This window comes from Doryrhamphus excisus, linkage group LG9 (assembly GCF_037039965.1).
Source record: "Doryrhamphus excisus strain RoL-2023G ecotype Guam linkage group LG9, RoL_Dexc_Guam_v1.1, whole genome shotgun sequence".
Lineage (NCBI taxonomy): Eukaryota > Metazoa > Chordata > Actinopteri > Syngnathiformes > Syngnathidae > Doryrhamphus > Doryrhamphus excisus.
The window spans coordinates 4,766,653-4,781,183 of NC_136365.1; the positions used below are offsets into that span (position 1 = coordinate 4,766,653).

The window sequence follows — 14,531 nt, forward strand, 5'->3', positions numbered from 1 at the left end:
AATGAGCCTCGGTGTCTGCAGCATACGCTACAAGTTTCTTCTTTTTCGCTCTCTTTTTTTTTAACAGTTAATGCTTACTGACAACAAAATACCAAAAGATTGGCAAGTTGCATTTAGAGATGGCTTAGTGGGCTCCAAGCTCACCATGAAGCTGACAGTAACTGACCGAAAAGTAGATTTCGTTCAGGAAAGATGTTGAATTTTAATCTGAAAATGACCCACTGTTACCAAAGAGAGTACCTCTTTGTAGGTCTACTACGACTTAGTAGTCGGAGTAGTGTTCATTTTTTTAAGATGTGTAAACAGCAGCAACTTCCCTCGCAGAATAAATAATAAATATAACAGTAATGATTAAAACTAATGACAATAATGTCATTACACTTAATTGTACAGGCGTCCCTCGCTACATTTCCGTTTTTTTTTTTATTCAAATCATTTGACTATGGCCAATTAGTCAAAAAAATTGTTATACAGTATTATTTACTATATACCATACAGTATATAGTGTTCTGGTTACTAGGTGTCCGTAAGGTTACATAACATTATATTACATTACTTTCACATTGCATGGCATGCCATAAAAAAAGTTATCCTCCCATTCTGTGTGGAAGTGGTACCTTTTTGGCTTCTTACTTTGTTCTTCCCCGCTCAGTTTGCAGCTCTTTCTTAAGTTTATAATAAGTAAATCTGTTAGCTTAGTAATTTGCTATGCTGGTGGCAGCCATCTCTTATGTCCCTGCAGTGATCCCATAGCCTGCGCAATGTGGGGTAAACAAAGAATAATACCAATGGTGACTATAGGGGTGTTATTTCATACCTGCAGGGCTCTATTAATGTTAAAAACCCTATTCAGAAAGTCTTAAACATGTTTTCTATGTCATTAGATTTCAGCATTTTTCATTGTACTAATTATATATCATATTTAAATATTTACTTTTTTTAGATAGAATTTTGTCATTTGGGGGTGGGGGGGGCATCATCAGTCTAAGTATCTTGAATCCAAAGTCTGGCAAGTTCCTCGTCTTACAAAGGGTTAAGGAGGAAGAGCATGTCGCAATGCAGCAAGAAAATACACACACGTACACACCTTGACAGCCTGGTCACCAGATATAGGGGACACCCCATAAAGTGTCAAGCCTTGGCGTGGTAACCAAGGCAACCATTATACCTGGCATTTGTAAAGTGTGTGTGTGAGCATGAGGGCGATTGAGAGATCCACACAATGAGATGTGGAGGTTGGCTGCACATCTGTCATTCAGCAGCCAAGTCAATATTTACTTAGAAGGCAGGGAGGGAAGGAGGGGTCTGAAAGTGTAAGAGGAAGTGCGTGATTCTGCCATCATTTGATTGCTTTTAAGTAACATTGACATACAGCAGTGTCGGTCGGTGCGTTTGGTACCTGAGCCTGAATTTTTGTTTGGCAGACACAGATTAAAAAGAATAGAACATAAAAAAGAGCCCAGATCTCAAATCACAGTCACCTGATTATACCACCATTGTAGCACAACTCCGACACAATAAGTGTCTGCCAGATTGCCGCAACACCAATACTGTATCACTAATTATCAAGTCCTTTTATTATTGAATAGCTCGTCACAGATACGCTTGACGTTCATTATTGCTTGTAACTTGGAGTTAGTGTCTAATTTCCACCGGTGATTGAAGGTACACCGGTGCACATTTGGCGCTGAGTGTAAATAGAACAGCTCAGGGATATTTATACAACTCCAAACATCTCCACTACAACATCATTACAATCATACACAATCATTATAATCGATTATAATTATTATGTGTCCATTAGTCTATGAAAAACTGTAAGAAATGAGTGTGTGATGTTCGAACCACAAAGTGGCAAGTTAGGCCGCTGTACTTACTGCAAAAATACTAGTCAAAGATTCTCTTAAACTCAAGGTGTGACCTGGGAATAATCCAGCCATCCGTTTTCTATTCCGCTTATCCTAAAAAGGGTGACATTAGTATGCTGGAGCCTATCCCAGCTGATTACGGACACGAGGTAGGGTACACCCTGGACTGGTCGCCAGCCAATTGCAGGCCTAGGAATAATGTGTCAATAATGCACTTCCTCTTTTATGTAAACAGAAAAGTTGTACCTTGCAATTCTTCTAAGCTTTAATATCATCTGATCATACAAGAAGATAAGAAACGATAAACATTTTTTTGTTATCCAAAATAAATACTTCAATGTCTGCTAGTTACCTTGACATTCTCACTTCACTTCTCATTTTTTCCAATTTGTTCGTAAAAATTGCATAATCCAGTGCATTCTATTCATTCAATCATTTTCTACCGCTTATCCTCACGAGGGTCGCGGGGCATGCTGGAGCCTATCCCAGCTGTACACCCTGGGCTGGTCGCCAGCCAATCACAGGGCACATATAGACAAACAACCATTCACACTCACATTCATACCTATGGACAATTTGGAGTCACCAATTAACCTAGCATGTTTTTGGAATGTGGGAGGAAACCGGATTCCCCAGAGAAAACCCACGCATACACGGGGAGAACATGCAAACTCCACACAGAGATAGCCGAGGGTGGGATTGAACTCGGGTGTCGTAGCTGTGAGGTCTGCGCGCTAACCACTCGTCCGCCGTGCAGCCCCAATGCATGTCTAATGATGTAATAATATCATATATTGACAGATATTAGTGGCCTTCTGAGGGCAGTCATAACTACAATGTGGCCCTCAATGAAAAGAGTTTGACACCCCTGCTTTATATGACAGAAGTTGTCTGCTGGTTTTAAGGGCCTACTGCAAAAACTCTTGTCAAAGATCGACTGACTATATGAGAGAAGCGGGCTGCTGTTTTCAAGGACCAACTGCAAAAGACCTCTATAAAAATCCTTTATTATAACAGGAGCGCTCTGCTCTTTTTGAGGACCTACTGCAAACACACTAGTAAATATGCTATATATGACAATTCCACCCATCTCTGTGTGGAGTTTGCATGTTCTCCCCGTGCATGCGTGGGTTTTTTCCGATGAGTTTCCTCCCACATTCCAAAAACGTATGCATGAATGGTTGTTTGGAATGGAATGGAATGGCCTTTATTGTCATTCTACAAGATGTACAACGAAATTGGAGTTTGTCTATATGTGCCCTGTGATTGGTTGGCGACCAGTCCAAGGTGTACCCCGCCTCTCGCACGAAGGCAGCTGGGATAGGCTCCAGCACCCCCGCGACCCTCTTGAGGATAAGCAGTAGAAAATGATTGAATGACAAGAGCACAGTTTTTAAATAACACTGCATTGTTTTCTTTTTCTTTGTGGAGTGGCCTTTCTTCTCCTATTGGTCACACAAATGTGATCTTTGGGGCTCCACTTCATGGCACTACTCTCTGTCTGAGCACACACACATACACACACAATTACACATTGGTCTTCCAGGCCATCCTATTCTATATACATCTGCTCCAACATTTTTACTCTTTCCAAGCCTGCTCTTTGCCCATTCACACATTCTTAGACCTAATAGGATTAAGGTCTGCCAAAAGGATTTGAACAAGATGATTAGAATACAGCTCTGCCAACTTCGACCTGCACCCTGCATGCCACACACATGGGAACTCCTGGTTTGTCCCGCACGGGAAGCATCTCATGGCAGCGAAGATGCGGACAAAAAAAAAAATTCCAGAAACTGTATAACAGTAAGAACGAGAGCTTCTCTGTCCTGGTGTGTGTGCGTGTGTGTGCGTGTGTGTGTGTGTGTGTGAGCACGGAGGAGGGGGTAAAGGATGATAAGGGGTGCATGTGTGTGAATTGAGTGGCGCTCTTTCATAGCCAGGTCTCTTCTAAGACACGCAGGGCGTCAAAAGCCCCTCTCAGTGTGAAAAGAGTCTTTAGAAAAGCAGCACTAAGCTCTTCACACGGGAGACCTGACTCTGACACACACACACTTTTTGGGCCACCAGAGGTGAGAAAAACACACTAAAAGAGGAAAACATAATCCTGGCTACATCTGCAGGGGGATTCAGTTTAGGTTTGAATTCGCAGAGTGCATTAATAGTTTATCATCTTAAAGACTTATCACTTGTTGGAAAAAGAACACTCCAGATTATTTGCTTACAATCACCATGGAATGTCCAAAGTCAAGCATTTATAATCAATAATAATATATTATTCTCTATATATTAAATATCTGAAATTATCCGTTCCTGGGTCAAGCTGTTGCCGTCATTTTGGACAAGCACTGTTGGCAGAGAGCGTTTTAACGTTTTGAATCAGAATCAGAATCAAGTGTAAAAATAAGTGAACCGATGCATTAGAAGCACAATCAAATTTAATTATTAAAATTAAATTTTGAGCATCATTTCTATTTATGAAGCACATTGAGCTTATGCCCAATCACAGCAGAGTGGGAGTACCCGGAGGCAGGAGTCGCCAATTAACCTAGCATGTTTTTGGAATGTGGGAGGAAACCGGAGTACCCGGAGAAAACCCACGCATGCACGGGGAGAACATGCAAACTCCACACAGAGATAGCCGAGGGTGGAATTGAACCCTGGTCTCCTAGCTGTGAGGTCTGCGTGCTAACCACTTTGACCACCCATTTTGACATTTTTCTCATAAAACACTCGTAGAAGTAATTCCACTTTGTCGTAAGCCTAGATGAGCCTTGAAAACCAGAAGACGAAAAACTTATGCTCATGCGTTCTTTATTCTATAGTTGGTGTGTCACATGGTTCCGTCTGTGTGTGTGCGTAGGTGTGCCTTGTGTATTACAATGTTTCCCCCAGTCATTCATTCCTGTCTGGATGCAAATGTTTACTAATTTAGCACATGTATCTTTTTCACCCCGCCAAAAAAAACAAAATCCCAGGAACGTTCCTGCGTGGACAGGGCATAAGACACCAAGAATGTGTGTAGAAGTTTGCAGCTTGTGTGTTAATGTGTGTGTTTGGTCGTGGTGGTTGATGGTGGGGGCACTTCCACTTTCAGAGGGGGTTCCTCGCTTGGCAGCGTGATATCGTTCCTGTGTGGCTTTCATACCTCCGGTTTGATCAAACAAAAACACACTCACACACACACTGGGCTCAGCTGGAGCCTCTTTTAATGAAGGTAACCTCCCAGTTTAGGCACATGGGCGGATGGGGGGGGTGGGAGGGGTAGGGCAAGAGGTTAAGGGTTAAACCTCGGGGAAGTCTCAAAAACAGACCAATTTAAGAGAAAGAGGAAGAATGAGTGATAAAGGAGGGAGGATGGGAGTGAGAGGTGGAAGTGAGAGAAAGAAGCCCCCAAAAGAGAGACAACGTTGTGGCTTTTCCAAATGTTTTTTAGAAGAAGAAATTGAAATTGAATGAGATGTCTTGGAGGCAAACGGAGGAGGAAAATCCACCTTTAAGTCCCTGAGAAGTCAATTTCCTAACTGTGGTTAAAAACTGTGGGTTTATTCCCCCTGAATACTGAAGAGGCTCTACAGAGGCCTTAAAAGCTTCACTTTTACCCCAAATGTCAATCAAATGTGTTCGTTCCAGCTACTTCATGTCTTGCAAATGTGTATGTGTTCATGTGTGTGTTTATGTGTGTGTGTGTATTCCTAACTGGATTATAAAATGGTACTGCTAATGGTTTATTTCAAACATGCTCGGCGCACCTGCCCTGCGCCTCGCCTCACCGAACTATGGCATTTTTAATTAATTAATTTAATTACTTAATTAATTTTTTTTTATTTCACTGACATTGAAATATTTTGAAGCGCGCAGACCTCACAACTAGGAGGACCAGGGTTCGATTCCACCCTTGGCCATCTCTGTGTGGAGTTTGCATGTTCTCCCCGTGCACGCGTGGGTTTTCTCCTCCCACATTCCAAAAACATGCTAGGTTAATTGGTGACTCCAAATTGTCCATAGGTATGAATGTGAGTGTGAATGGTTGTTTGTCTATATGTGCCCTGTGATTGGCTGGCCACCAGTCCAGGGTGTACCCCACCTCTCGCCCGAAGACAGCTGGGATAGGCTCCAGCATGCCCGCGACCGTCGTGAGAAAAAAGCGGTAGAAAATGAATGAATGAATGAAATATTTTGAAGTGCGCAGACCTCACAGCTAGGATGACCAGGGTTCGATTCCACCCTCGGCCATTTATGTGTGGAGTTTGCATGTTCTCCCCGTGCATGCGTTGGTTTTCTCCGGGTACTCCGGTTTCCTCCCACATTCCAAAAACATGCTAGGTTAATTGGCGACTCCAAATTGTCCATAGGTATGAATGTGAGTGTGAATGGTTGTTTGTCTATATGTGCCCTGTGATTGGCTGGCGACCAGTCCAGAGTGTACCCAGCATGCCCGCGACCCTCGTGAGGAAAAAGCGGTAGAAAATGAATGAATGAATGAAATATTTTGATATTTGTTTTTTTCCTTGTTGGACTAATAAAGCCATATCTTATCTTATTAATACATCAAGTGTATATCCCTTTCTGTGCTGTTGGATGTGTAAGAGTTATGTAGGAAAGCTTTCTTCCATCGTGTCCTTGCACCCCTGCTGCTGTCTCAGCTATGGATCAACTGTCCCTCACGTATATAAGTATTCATAAATTGCTATTTAACTGAATTAACGTGAGTGTGCTAATATTTATCTGATGCAGCAGGTGCAATAGGTAGAGGATACCCGCGTCACTAATTGTACACTCACAGACTCAAGAATGTGAGAAATGTCGCTGGCATTAGCTGTTAGCCGATTAGCACACTGGAGGTCACGGGGCAGCAGTAAGGGTCAAGAACTGGTGTGTGTGTGTGTGTGTGTGTGTTTCATTGGTAAAAGGTCAAACAGTCTGTCTGGAACGTGGCCTGGATTAGACAGGACGGATCACGACTGAAACACGCACTTGTCCGGCCTTTTTTTTCCCCCCACTGTGGGTCTAGTTTCGTTGCTCATGTTGTGCTTTGAAAAACGTCCGTGTTAAATGTCCAAGCAGCTGCATCCATTCTGAACCACACAATCTTATTTACTCGGCTTTTATTTATACCCGCACGTCCCACAGCATACGATGATATGATTAACACCTCATTTGTTGGAACTATTATAGTCCACACAGACTGGCCTCTATGCTGTACAGCAGGGGTCTCAAACTCAATTTACCTGGGGTCCACTGGAGCTAGGGTCTGGGCAAGGCTGGACTGCATCAGGCTTCCCCCCCCCCCCCCCCCCCCCCAAAAAAAAACGCATTTATTAAAAACAGAAAAATATACAAACTTTTTCAGTGCTTTGGTTCCGATTTTCTACAAGAAAAGCTCTGATAAAACATTCCACTGTTCTCAAATATCTTACTTTTTATTTTTCTGCAGAAAATAAGATAAATAAATAAATCAAAAAAACAAATCAAGAATAAAGAAAATCAATCAATCAGTAATAAATAAATATAATAATAATAATAAAACGGCAAATAATAAAAACTTAAGAAACCACATATAGTTGGTGGGTAGACAAATTATTTTTTTCAGATTAAAATTAACAAAGCATTATTAGAGCCCTGTTGACATGACAAAACACGACTATAGTCACATTTATACTCTTTTTATTTACAACATATTGCGCAACAGCAGGGTCTTGAGACACATGCTAACTCGCAAACTAGAGAGCTAGCGACCTAAACGGTAGCCTCCAAGTTATTTCCTTTAAACTTAAAAAACCAAAAACTTACCACTTCCACACGGATAGGGAGGATAACTATTAACAGTTATTTAACCTTGAACATGAACATTAATCAAACGTAATAATTTTTTCTGGGTACATGATACCATACAGCATCCATATCAAACTTGCGCGGGCCGCACTAACATTAAACTTTCATATCAAGGCGGGGGCCTCAAACTAGTGTCCTGCGGGCCACATTTGGCCCGCGGGCCACGTGTTTGAGACCCCTGCTGTACAGTATGTGTGTGTGTGTGTGGTGGAGGTGGGCGGGTCCTTCACTTAATTTAAGTAGCTGTAGTAAGCTGTAAGTGTTTAATATTTATCAAACACCACCAATTTGCATGTTTAGATTATTATTTTGTATACAAGTGCACATCATTTGATACAAGAGAAGCTGGAGCTGGAAGCATAACTTTTTATAACACATTTATGCCAGTGATACTTACATCCCTCCATATAAACTAAGTCTAAGGACAGATGAATGGGGCGGCACAGAGCACTTTCATGGTAGTGGAGATCACTGGTGCCCCCTAAAGGTTGTCTGAGCATGTACTCCAGCTCACCTGGTGTTGGAAAGTCCAATAAATTCATCTGGCTATACAAATGTAGACACGACGGAGTGCTTTTCTGCTACGTTTTGCCAATGGTGCTCTACTTTAATAACGCTCTTCTCCCTTGTCTTGTCTCCTCTCCATCTCTTTCTGTCTACCCTTTCACTCTGTGTAGTGATCTCAGCGAAAACCAGATTCAAGGAGTGCCCAGGAAAGCTTTCAGGGGAGCTGTGGAAATCAAGAACCTGTAAGTTCTTGGCACCATGTTTTCTTTGAAACTGTGTGTATATATATGTGTGTGTATGTGTGTGTTTGTTTACTAATGTGCACAGCTCAATGTGCCTGTGCATCAATATTTAATTGCCTTAAATGTCATGTGCCTCCTGCTTGCTATATTGAATGCTCATTAATAACCCTATGCGTATGTGTGTGTGTGTGTGTGTGTGTGCGTGTGTGGATGTCAAGTCACTATTGTTTTTTTTGTGTGTGTGTGTGTGTGTTTTGCCTCAGTCAAAGTTATGATGATTGCAAATAATTGCTACCAATTTTAGAGGTAAAGTAATTGCCCGATGTTCTTATTTTTGTAAATATGGATCATTTCAATACTTTCCGGTTTTGCTTGTTGCACACTAAGATTGTTTTCTTGAAATGTCATGCAATTATTAGAAATGGACAAGGCAGCATGTTTATATGTGAAAAGAAAGAAAGAGCGAGAGAGAAAGAGAGAGAGAGAGAGCAATAGAAGGGGGAGAAAGAGGTAATGCATACAAATGAAGCATCATAGGGAGCGCATACAGGAGGCATAACGGCCGCAAAGAACAAAGAGCTGTGGAGACAAAAGGAGATGCATTTACAATTGACTTTCACCTGAAGGTGCCCTCTCTCAGTGTATGTATGCAGGTGTGTAAGACAGCTTTGCATGTAACAAAGCACAACTTGTCTTTTTTTTTTCTCCTTTTATGTGTGTGCGTACGTGCAGCCAGCTGGACTACAACCACATCAGCTGTATTGAAGATGGAGCCTTTCGAGCTTTACGTGACCTGGAAGTACTGTGAGTAGCGGTTAATTAAGTAAGACTAGCATACTTAATAGCCCTTTTGACCTTTTACTGTATGTACTATATAGTCAGGAGTGACACTCAAATTATCAGTTTTGTTTTGAATTGAATTGTTGAAAGTTAGTCATTGTAAATACAGTACAAACTGATCACTATTATACTTTCTTATCACAGGTTAAACAATTTAAAAAATAATCAGTTTAATTGAATTTTTGGTGGCACGGCGGTCAAGTGGTTAGCGCGCAGACCTCACAGCTAGGAGACCAGGGTTCAATTCCCACCCTCGGCCATCTCTGTGTGGAGTTTGCATGTTCTCCCCGTGTATGCGTGGGTTTTCTCCGGGTACTCCGGTTTCCTCCCACATTCCAAAAACATGCTAGGTTAATTGGCCACTCCAAATTGTCCATAGGTATGAATGTGAGTGTGAATGGTTGTTTGTCTATATGTGCCCTGTGATTGGCTGGCGACCAGTCCAGGGTGTAACCCGCCTCTCGCCCGAAGACAGCTGGGATAGGCTCCAGCACCCCCGCAACCCTCGTGAGGAAAAGCGGCAGAAAATGAATGAATGAATTTTTGGTCCATATTTATTGGTGCTCTAGGACAAAAATGGAAGGAAACTGTTGTGCTCAAATGCTTTTTACAGCATATGTAAGCAATGTTAAAAGTGTTAAAGTTGATTTAAAACAAAAAGCCAATTAATCCATCAATGAAGATGTCAGAGAAACACACACACACACACACACACACCAGACACCGAGACACATTACAACTGTGACCAAAATGATGGACATACAGTGAAGAAAATAAGTATTTGAACACCCTGCTATTTTGCTATTTCTCCCACTTAGAAATCATGGAGGGGTCTGAAATTTTCATCGTAGGTGCATGTCCACTGTGAGAGAGATAAACTAAAAAGAAAAATCCAGAAATCACAATGCATGATTTTTTAACAATTTATTTGTGTGATACAGCTGCAAATAAGTATTTGAACACCTGTGTATCATCTAGAATTCTGACCCTGAAAGACCTGTTAGTCTGCCCATTAGAAGTCCACCTGCACTCCATGTATCATCCTGAATCAGATGCACCTGTTTGAGGTCGTTAGCTGCATAAAGACACCTGTCCACCCCATACAATCAGTAAGACTTTAACTTGTAACATGGCGAAGACCAAAGAGCTGTCCAAAGACACCAGAGACAAAATTGTACACCTCCACAAGGCTGGAAAGGGCTACGGAGCAATTACCAAGCAGCTTGGTGAAAAAAGGTCCACTGTTGGAGCTATCATTAGAAAATGGAAGAAGCTAAACATGACGGTCAATCTCAATCGGAGTGGAGCCCCATGCAAGATATCACCTCGTGGGGTCTCAATGATTCTAAGAAAGGTGAGGAATCAGCCCAGAACTACACGACAGGACTTGGTCAATGACCTGAAAAGAGCTGGGACCACCGTTTCCAAGGTTACTGTAGGTAATACACTAAGACGTCATGATGTGAAATCATGCATGGCACGAAAGGTTCCCCTGCTTAAACCAGCACATGTCAAGGCCCGTCTTAAGTTTGCATATGACCATTTGGATGATACAGAGGAGTCATGGGAGAAAGTTTTATGGTCAGATGAGACCAAAATAGAACTTTTTGGTCATAATTCCAATAAGCGTGTTTGGAGGAAGAAGAATGAAGAGTACAATCCGAAGAACACCATCCCTACTGTGAAGCATGGGGGTGGTAGCATCATGCTTTGGGGGTGTTTTTCTGCACATGGGACAGGACGAGTGCACTGCATTAAAGAGAGGATGACTGGGGCCGTGTATTGTGAGATTTTGGGGAACAACCTCCTTCCCTCTGTCAGAGCATTGAAGATGGGTCGTGGCTGGGTCTTCCAACACGACAACGACCCGAAGCACACAGCCAGGAAAACCAAGGAGTGGCTCCGTAAGAAGCATATCAAGGTTCTAGCATGGCCCAGCCAGTCTCCAGACCTGAACCCAATCGAAAATCTTTGGAGGGAGCTCAAACTCCGTGTTTCTCAGCGACAGCCCAGAAACCTGACTGATCTAGAGAAGATCTGTGTGGAGGAGTGGGCCAAGATCCCTCCTGCAGTGTGTGCAAACCTGGTGAAAAACTACAGGAAACGTTTGACCTCTGTAATAGCAAACAAAGGCTACTGTACCAAATATTAACATTCATTTTCTCAGGTGTTCAAATACTTATTTGCAGCTGTATCACACAAATAAATTGTTAAAAAATCATGCATTGTGATTTCTGGATTTTTCTTTTTAGTTTATCTCTCTCACAGTGGACATGCACCTACGATGAAAATTTCAGACCCCTCCATGATTTCTAAGTGGGAGAAATAGCAAAATAGCAGGGTGTTCAAATACTTATTTTCTTCACTGTACGTATTCATGGTGTTTCCACTGAGAGGTGTTTCCTCTATCTATTTATTATTTAGAAACCTTTTTGGTGAAGACTGGTCACCAGCCAATTAATTAATTAATTAATTAATCAATTACTTATGTAATTTTTGTTTTTTTTTTACTGTAATTTACCAACTTTCTCACTAGATATTACAACTATAATTGTGCTTTTATGAACCGGGAGATTGGATGATATGAGAAGATGTCATGCTGGATACATCATGGTTGTCATCAATAATACATTTCTAGGGCAAACATTTTGAGACAGTTTGCAGGACCTAATGCTGTGTCCAGTGATTGTCCAGTGAAGTGTTTTAATTCCATGCGTATAGTGAGTGACACGCTTCCGTTTTCTCTCCTTACAGCACCCTCAACAACAACAACATCAGTCGCCTGTCAGTGGCCAGTTTCAACCACATGCCCAAGCTCAGGACATTGTAAGCTCAAACACACACACACACACACACATACACACAATCATCTACTTCAGAGGTAATGCTCATCTCAGCCATACTTGTTTGTACAATTGATTGATTGATCTCCCTTCTCCATCCATCTTGTACCTGACGTCTCCTGTCCCGCACATCCACAAACCCTTTATTTCCCTCCTTCCATCCCTTGTGCTATCATCCAGTCGCCTGCACTCCAACAACCTTCAGTGTGATTGCCACGTCGCCTGGCTCTCGGAGTGGCTGCGGCAGCGCCCCCGTCTGGGACTTTACACACAGTGCATGTCCCCACCACACTTGAGGGGGCACAATGTTGCAGAGGTGCAGAAGAAGGAGTTTGTATGTACAGGTAGGTTGAGTAACGCGAGGTGACATTTGAATGGGAATGCGCTCGATTACTTGGAATTGATCGTTGGTCCATCACGTCTTGAATACATTGAGGCACAACAGAGTCCGCTACAAGGTTGCAACCAGCAGAGGCGCTGTTGTTGGGGGGAATTGGGGGGGTTGCTAGTACTGGATGTTGCTGGTATCAAAGATAGACAAAGATAAACTTACCTGATATGTTTACTCATGCCACTGCTTTTTTGTTTATATCTCGATATATTGTGTTTTGATAGAAATAGAAATAGAAATGTCATATATGGCAATATATATGGCATATATATGGCAACTGACATGGCAAGTATTATTTTTTCCTTACCTACAAGTAAGTATTGAATAGCATCCTGTCCACTCATTTATTGGTTAATCAAACTCCTTCTTATTGGTCCATATCTTGGCGACAGTGTTTGAAAAGTTTAACATTTTTGCAAGTCGGCATATGCACAATGACATGCACGAGTACAAAACTTAACATGCACACATTTTGCGTGCCGCTTGGCAGGACAGAGACTCGCGATAATTGCCCTGTGGCACAAGTTCCATTGAAAGTGAATGGCCTGGAGGCGTCATAACCATCCGTGTGTAAAGCCCATAAAGAAGGTCAAAAATGACATCAGCTATGGGAACTTGCGCTACTTCCATGCAGAACTCCTCAGTTCAATACAACACTGTTCTAGAAATAGGAGGTCAAAACATAAATATATACATTTTTGCATACTGTGGTTTATTAACTCTCTTTGTTTTACGTGACCAAAAAAACAAGACATATTTGCCTTGCCTTATTTGTTCTTCTTTACTTTCTTTTGCTCCTCCTCTTCAAGATGAGGATGAAGGCAAGTATTCATCTTCCAGTGTTTGGCTTTGACCCCATGCTTCACACCCCACTTATGTGCTAAACACGTCTGAGAAACAGCATAAAGCTAAAAATGATATTGCAGATGGACTCAACGTGATATGCTGTCCCTTGTCCCCTGCACAGGTTACCAGACGTCGTCTTCATCCTGCAGTGTGTTGCAATGCCCTGAATCGTGCACCTGCAGTAACAACATTGTGGACTGCAGAGGGAAGGGTCTGACAGAAATACCCACCAACCTCCCTGAAACTATTACTGAAATGTAAGACACGCACACACAGTCACACACTTCGACAATGGTGATAATTCTCTGCTCTTTCACCGCGCGTCGCTCCAGATTCTTCGTCTCGTTGACAACTCGTCTCTCTCACTGCAGTGGAATAAAACCACACAGCTGTGAAATGAGAAATCGCAGTCATGCAGCTCTCCTCTGATTAAAGACAGTAATGACTGGATGAGGGAGAAAGAATTAAAAGCTCAATCTGAAGTACGAGGCCGATCATATCTTTATCTGGAAGCCCACCTACCAGATTTAAAGTGACAGAGTTTGACTGGCAGCTTTGAAACACAGCTGGCATTGAACTAACCTAACTATGGGACGATACGCTAGTGTGCCCCCTTCCTGATTTCTTACATTTTTTTTTTCCAAAACATTTCCAAAGCTCTCTTCACTGGAAATGGCTAGCAGTCAATAAAACAAAAGGTTTTTGGTTCAATTGTCTTGGCATTGACTAATAATTTTATTGGGTGATCTAAAACTTCTGACAAACAAGCAAAAAACACCACTGTAGATATAGAGATGTTTATGTAAGTGGAAATAAGAATACTTGTAGCTGAAGTGGACATAATGTTTTTCTCTGTCAGGGGTCGCTACAGCTAGTCAATCACATGGGATTAGTTTGTTACGCCGGATGCCCTTCCTGATGCTACATTAGCCAGGGATCAAACCCATGCCGCCTGCCATGAAAGACGGAAGCGTTTACCATTACATCTCCACAGTTGTTTTTGGCAGCCATTTTATTTTTAATCTTGGTCTTTTGAACAAAAAAACTTAATTTAGTCAGTTCAACATAATCTTAACATTTTAAAACTTTCATACAAGTGTAAAAATGCCAAAAAAAACCATAAAAAAACACATAACTTTAAAAATAAAATAATGAGGCA

General features: G+C 41.9%; 1 protein-coding gene across 8 annotated transcripts in view; it reads left to right on the plus strand.

The window, feature by feature from the left end:
- Positions 1-14,531, plus strand: part of slit2 (slit homolog 2 (Drosophila)) — a 112,012-nt gene that overhangs the window by 60,181 nt on the left and 37,300 nt on the right. For all 8 annotated transcript variants that reach the window (XM_078793253.1, XM_078793249.1, XM_078793250.1 and 5 more), the window contains exons 5-9: positions 8,381-8,452; positions 9,185-9,256; positions 12,047-12,118; positions 12,316-12,479; positions 13,494-13,629. In XM_078793253.1, the coding sequence (XP_078649379.1) occupies positions 8,381-8,452; positions 9,185-9,256; positions 12,047-12,118; positions 12,316-12,479; positions 13,494-13,629 (516 nt within the window). The remainder of the gene's footprint in view (positions 1-8,380; positions 8,453-9,184; positions 9,257-12,046; positions 12,119-12,315; positions 12,480-13,493; positions 13,630-14,531) is intronic.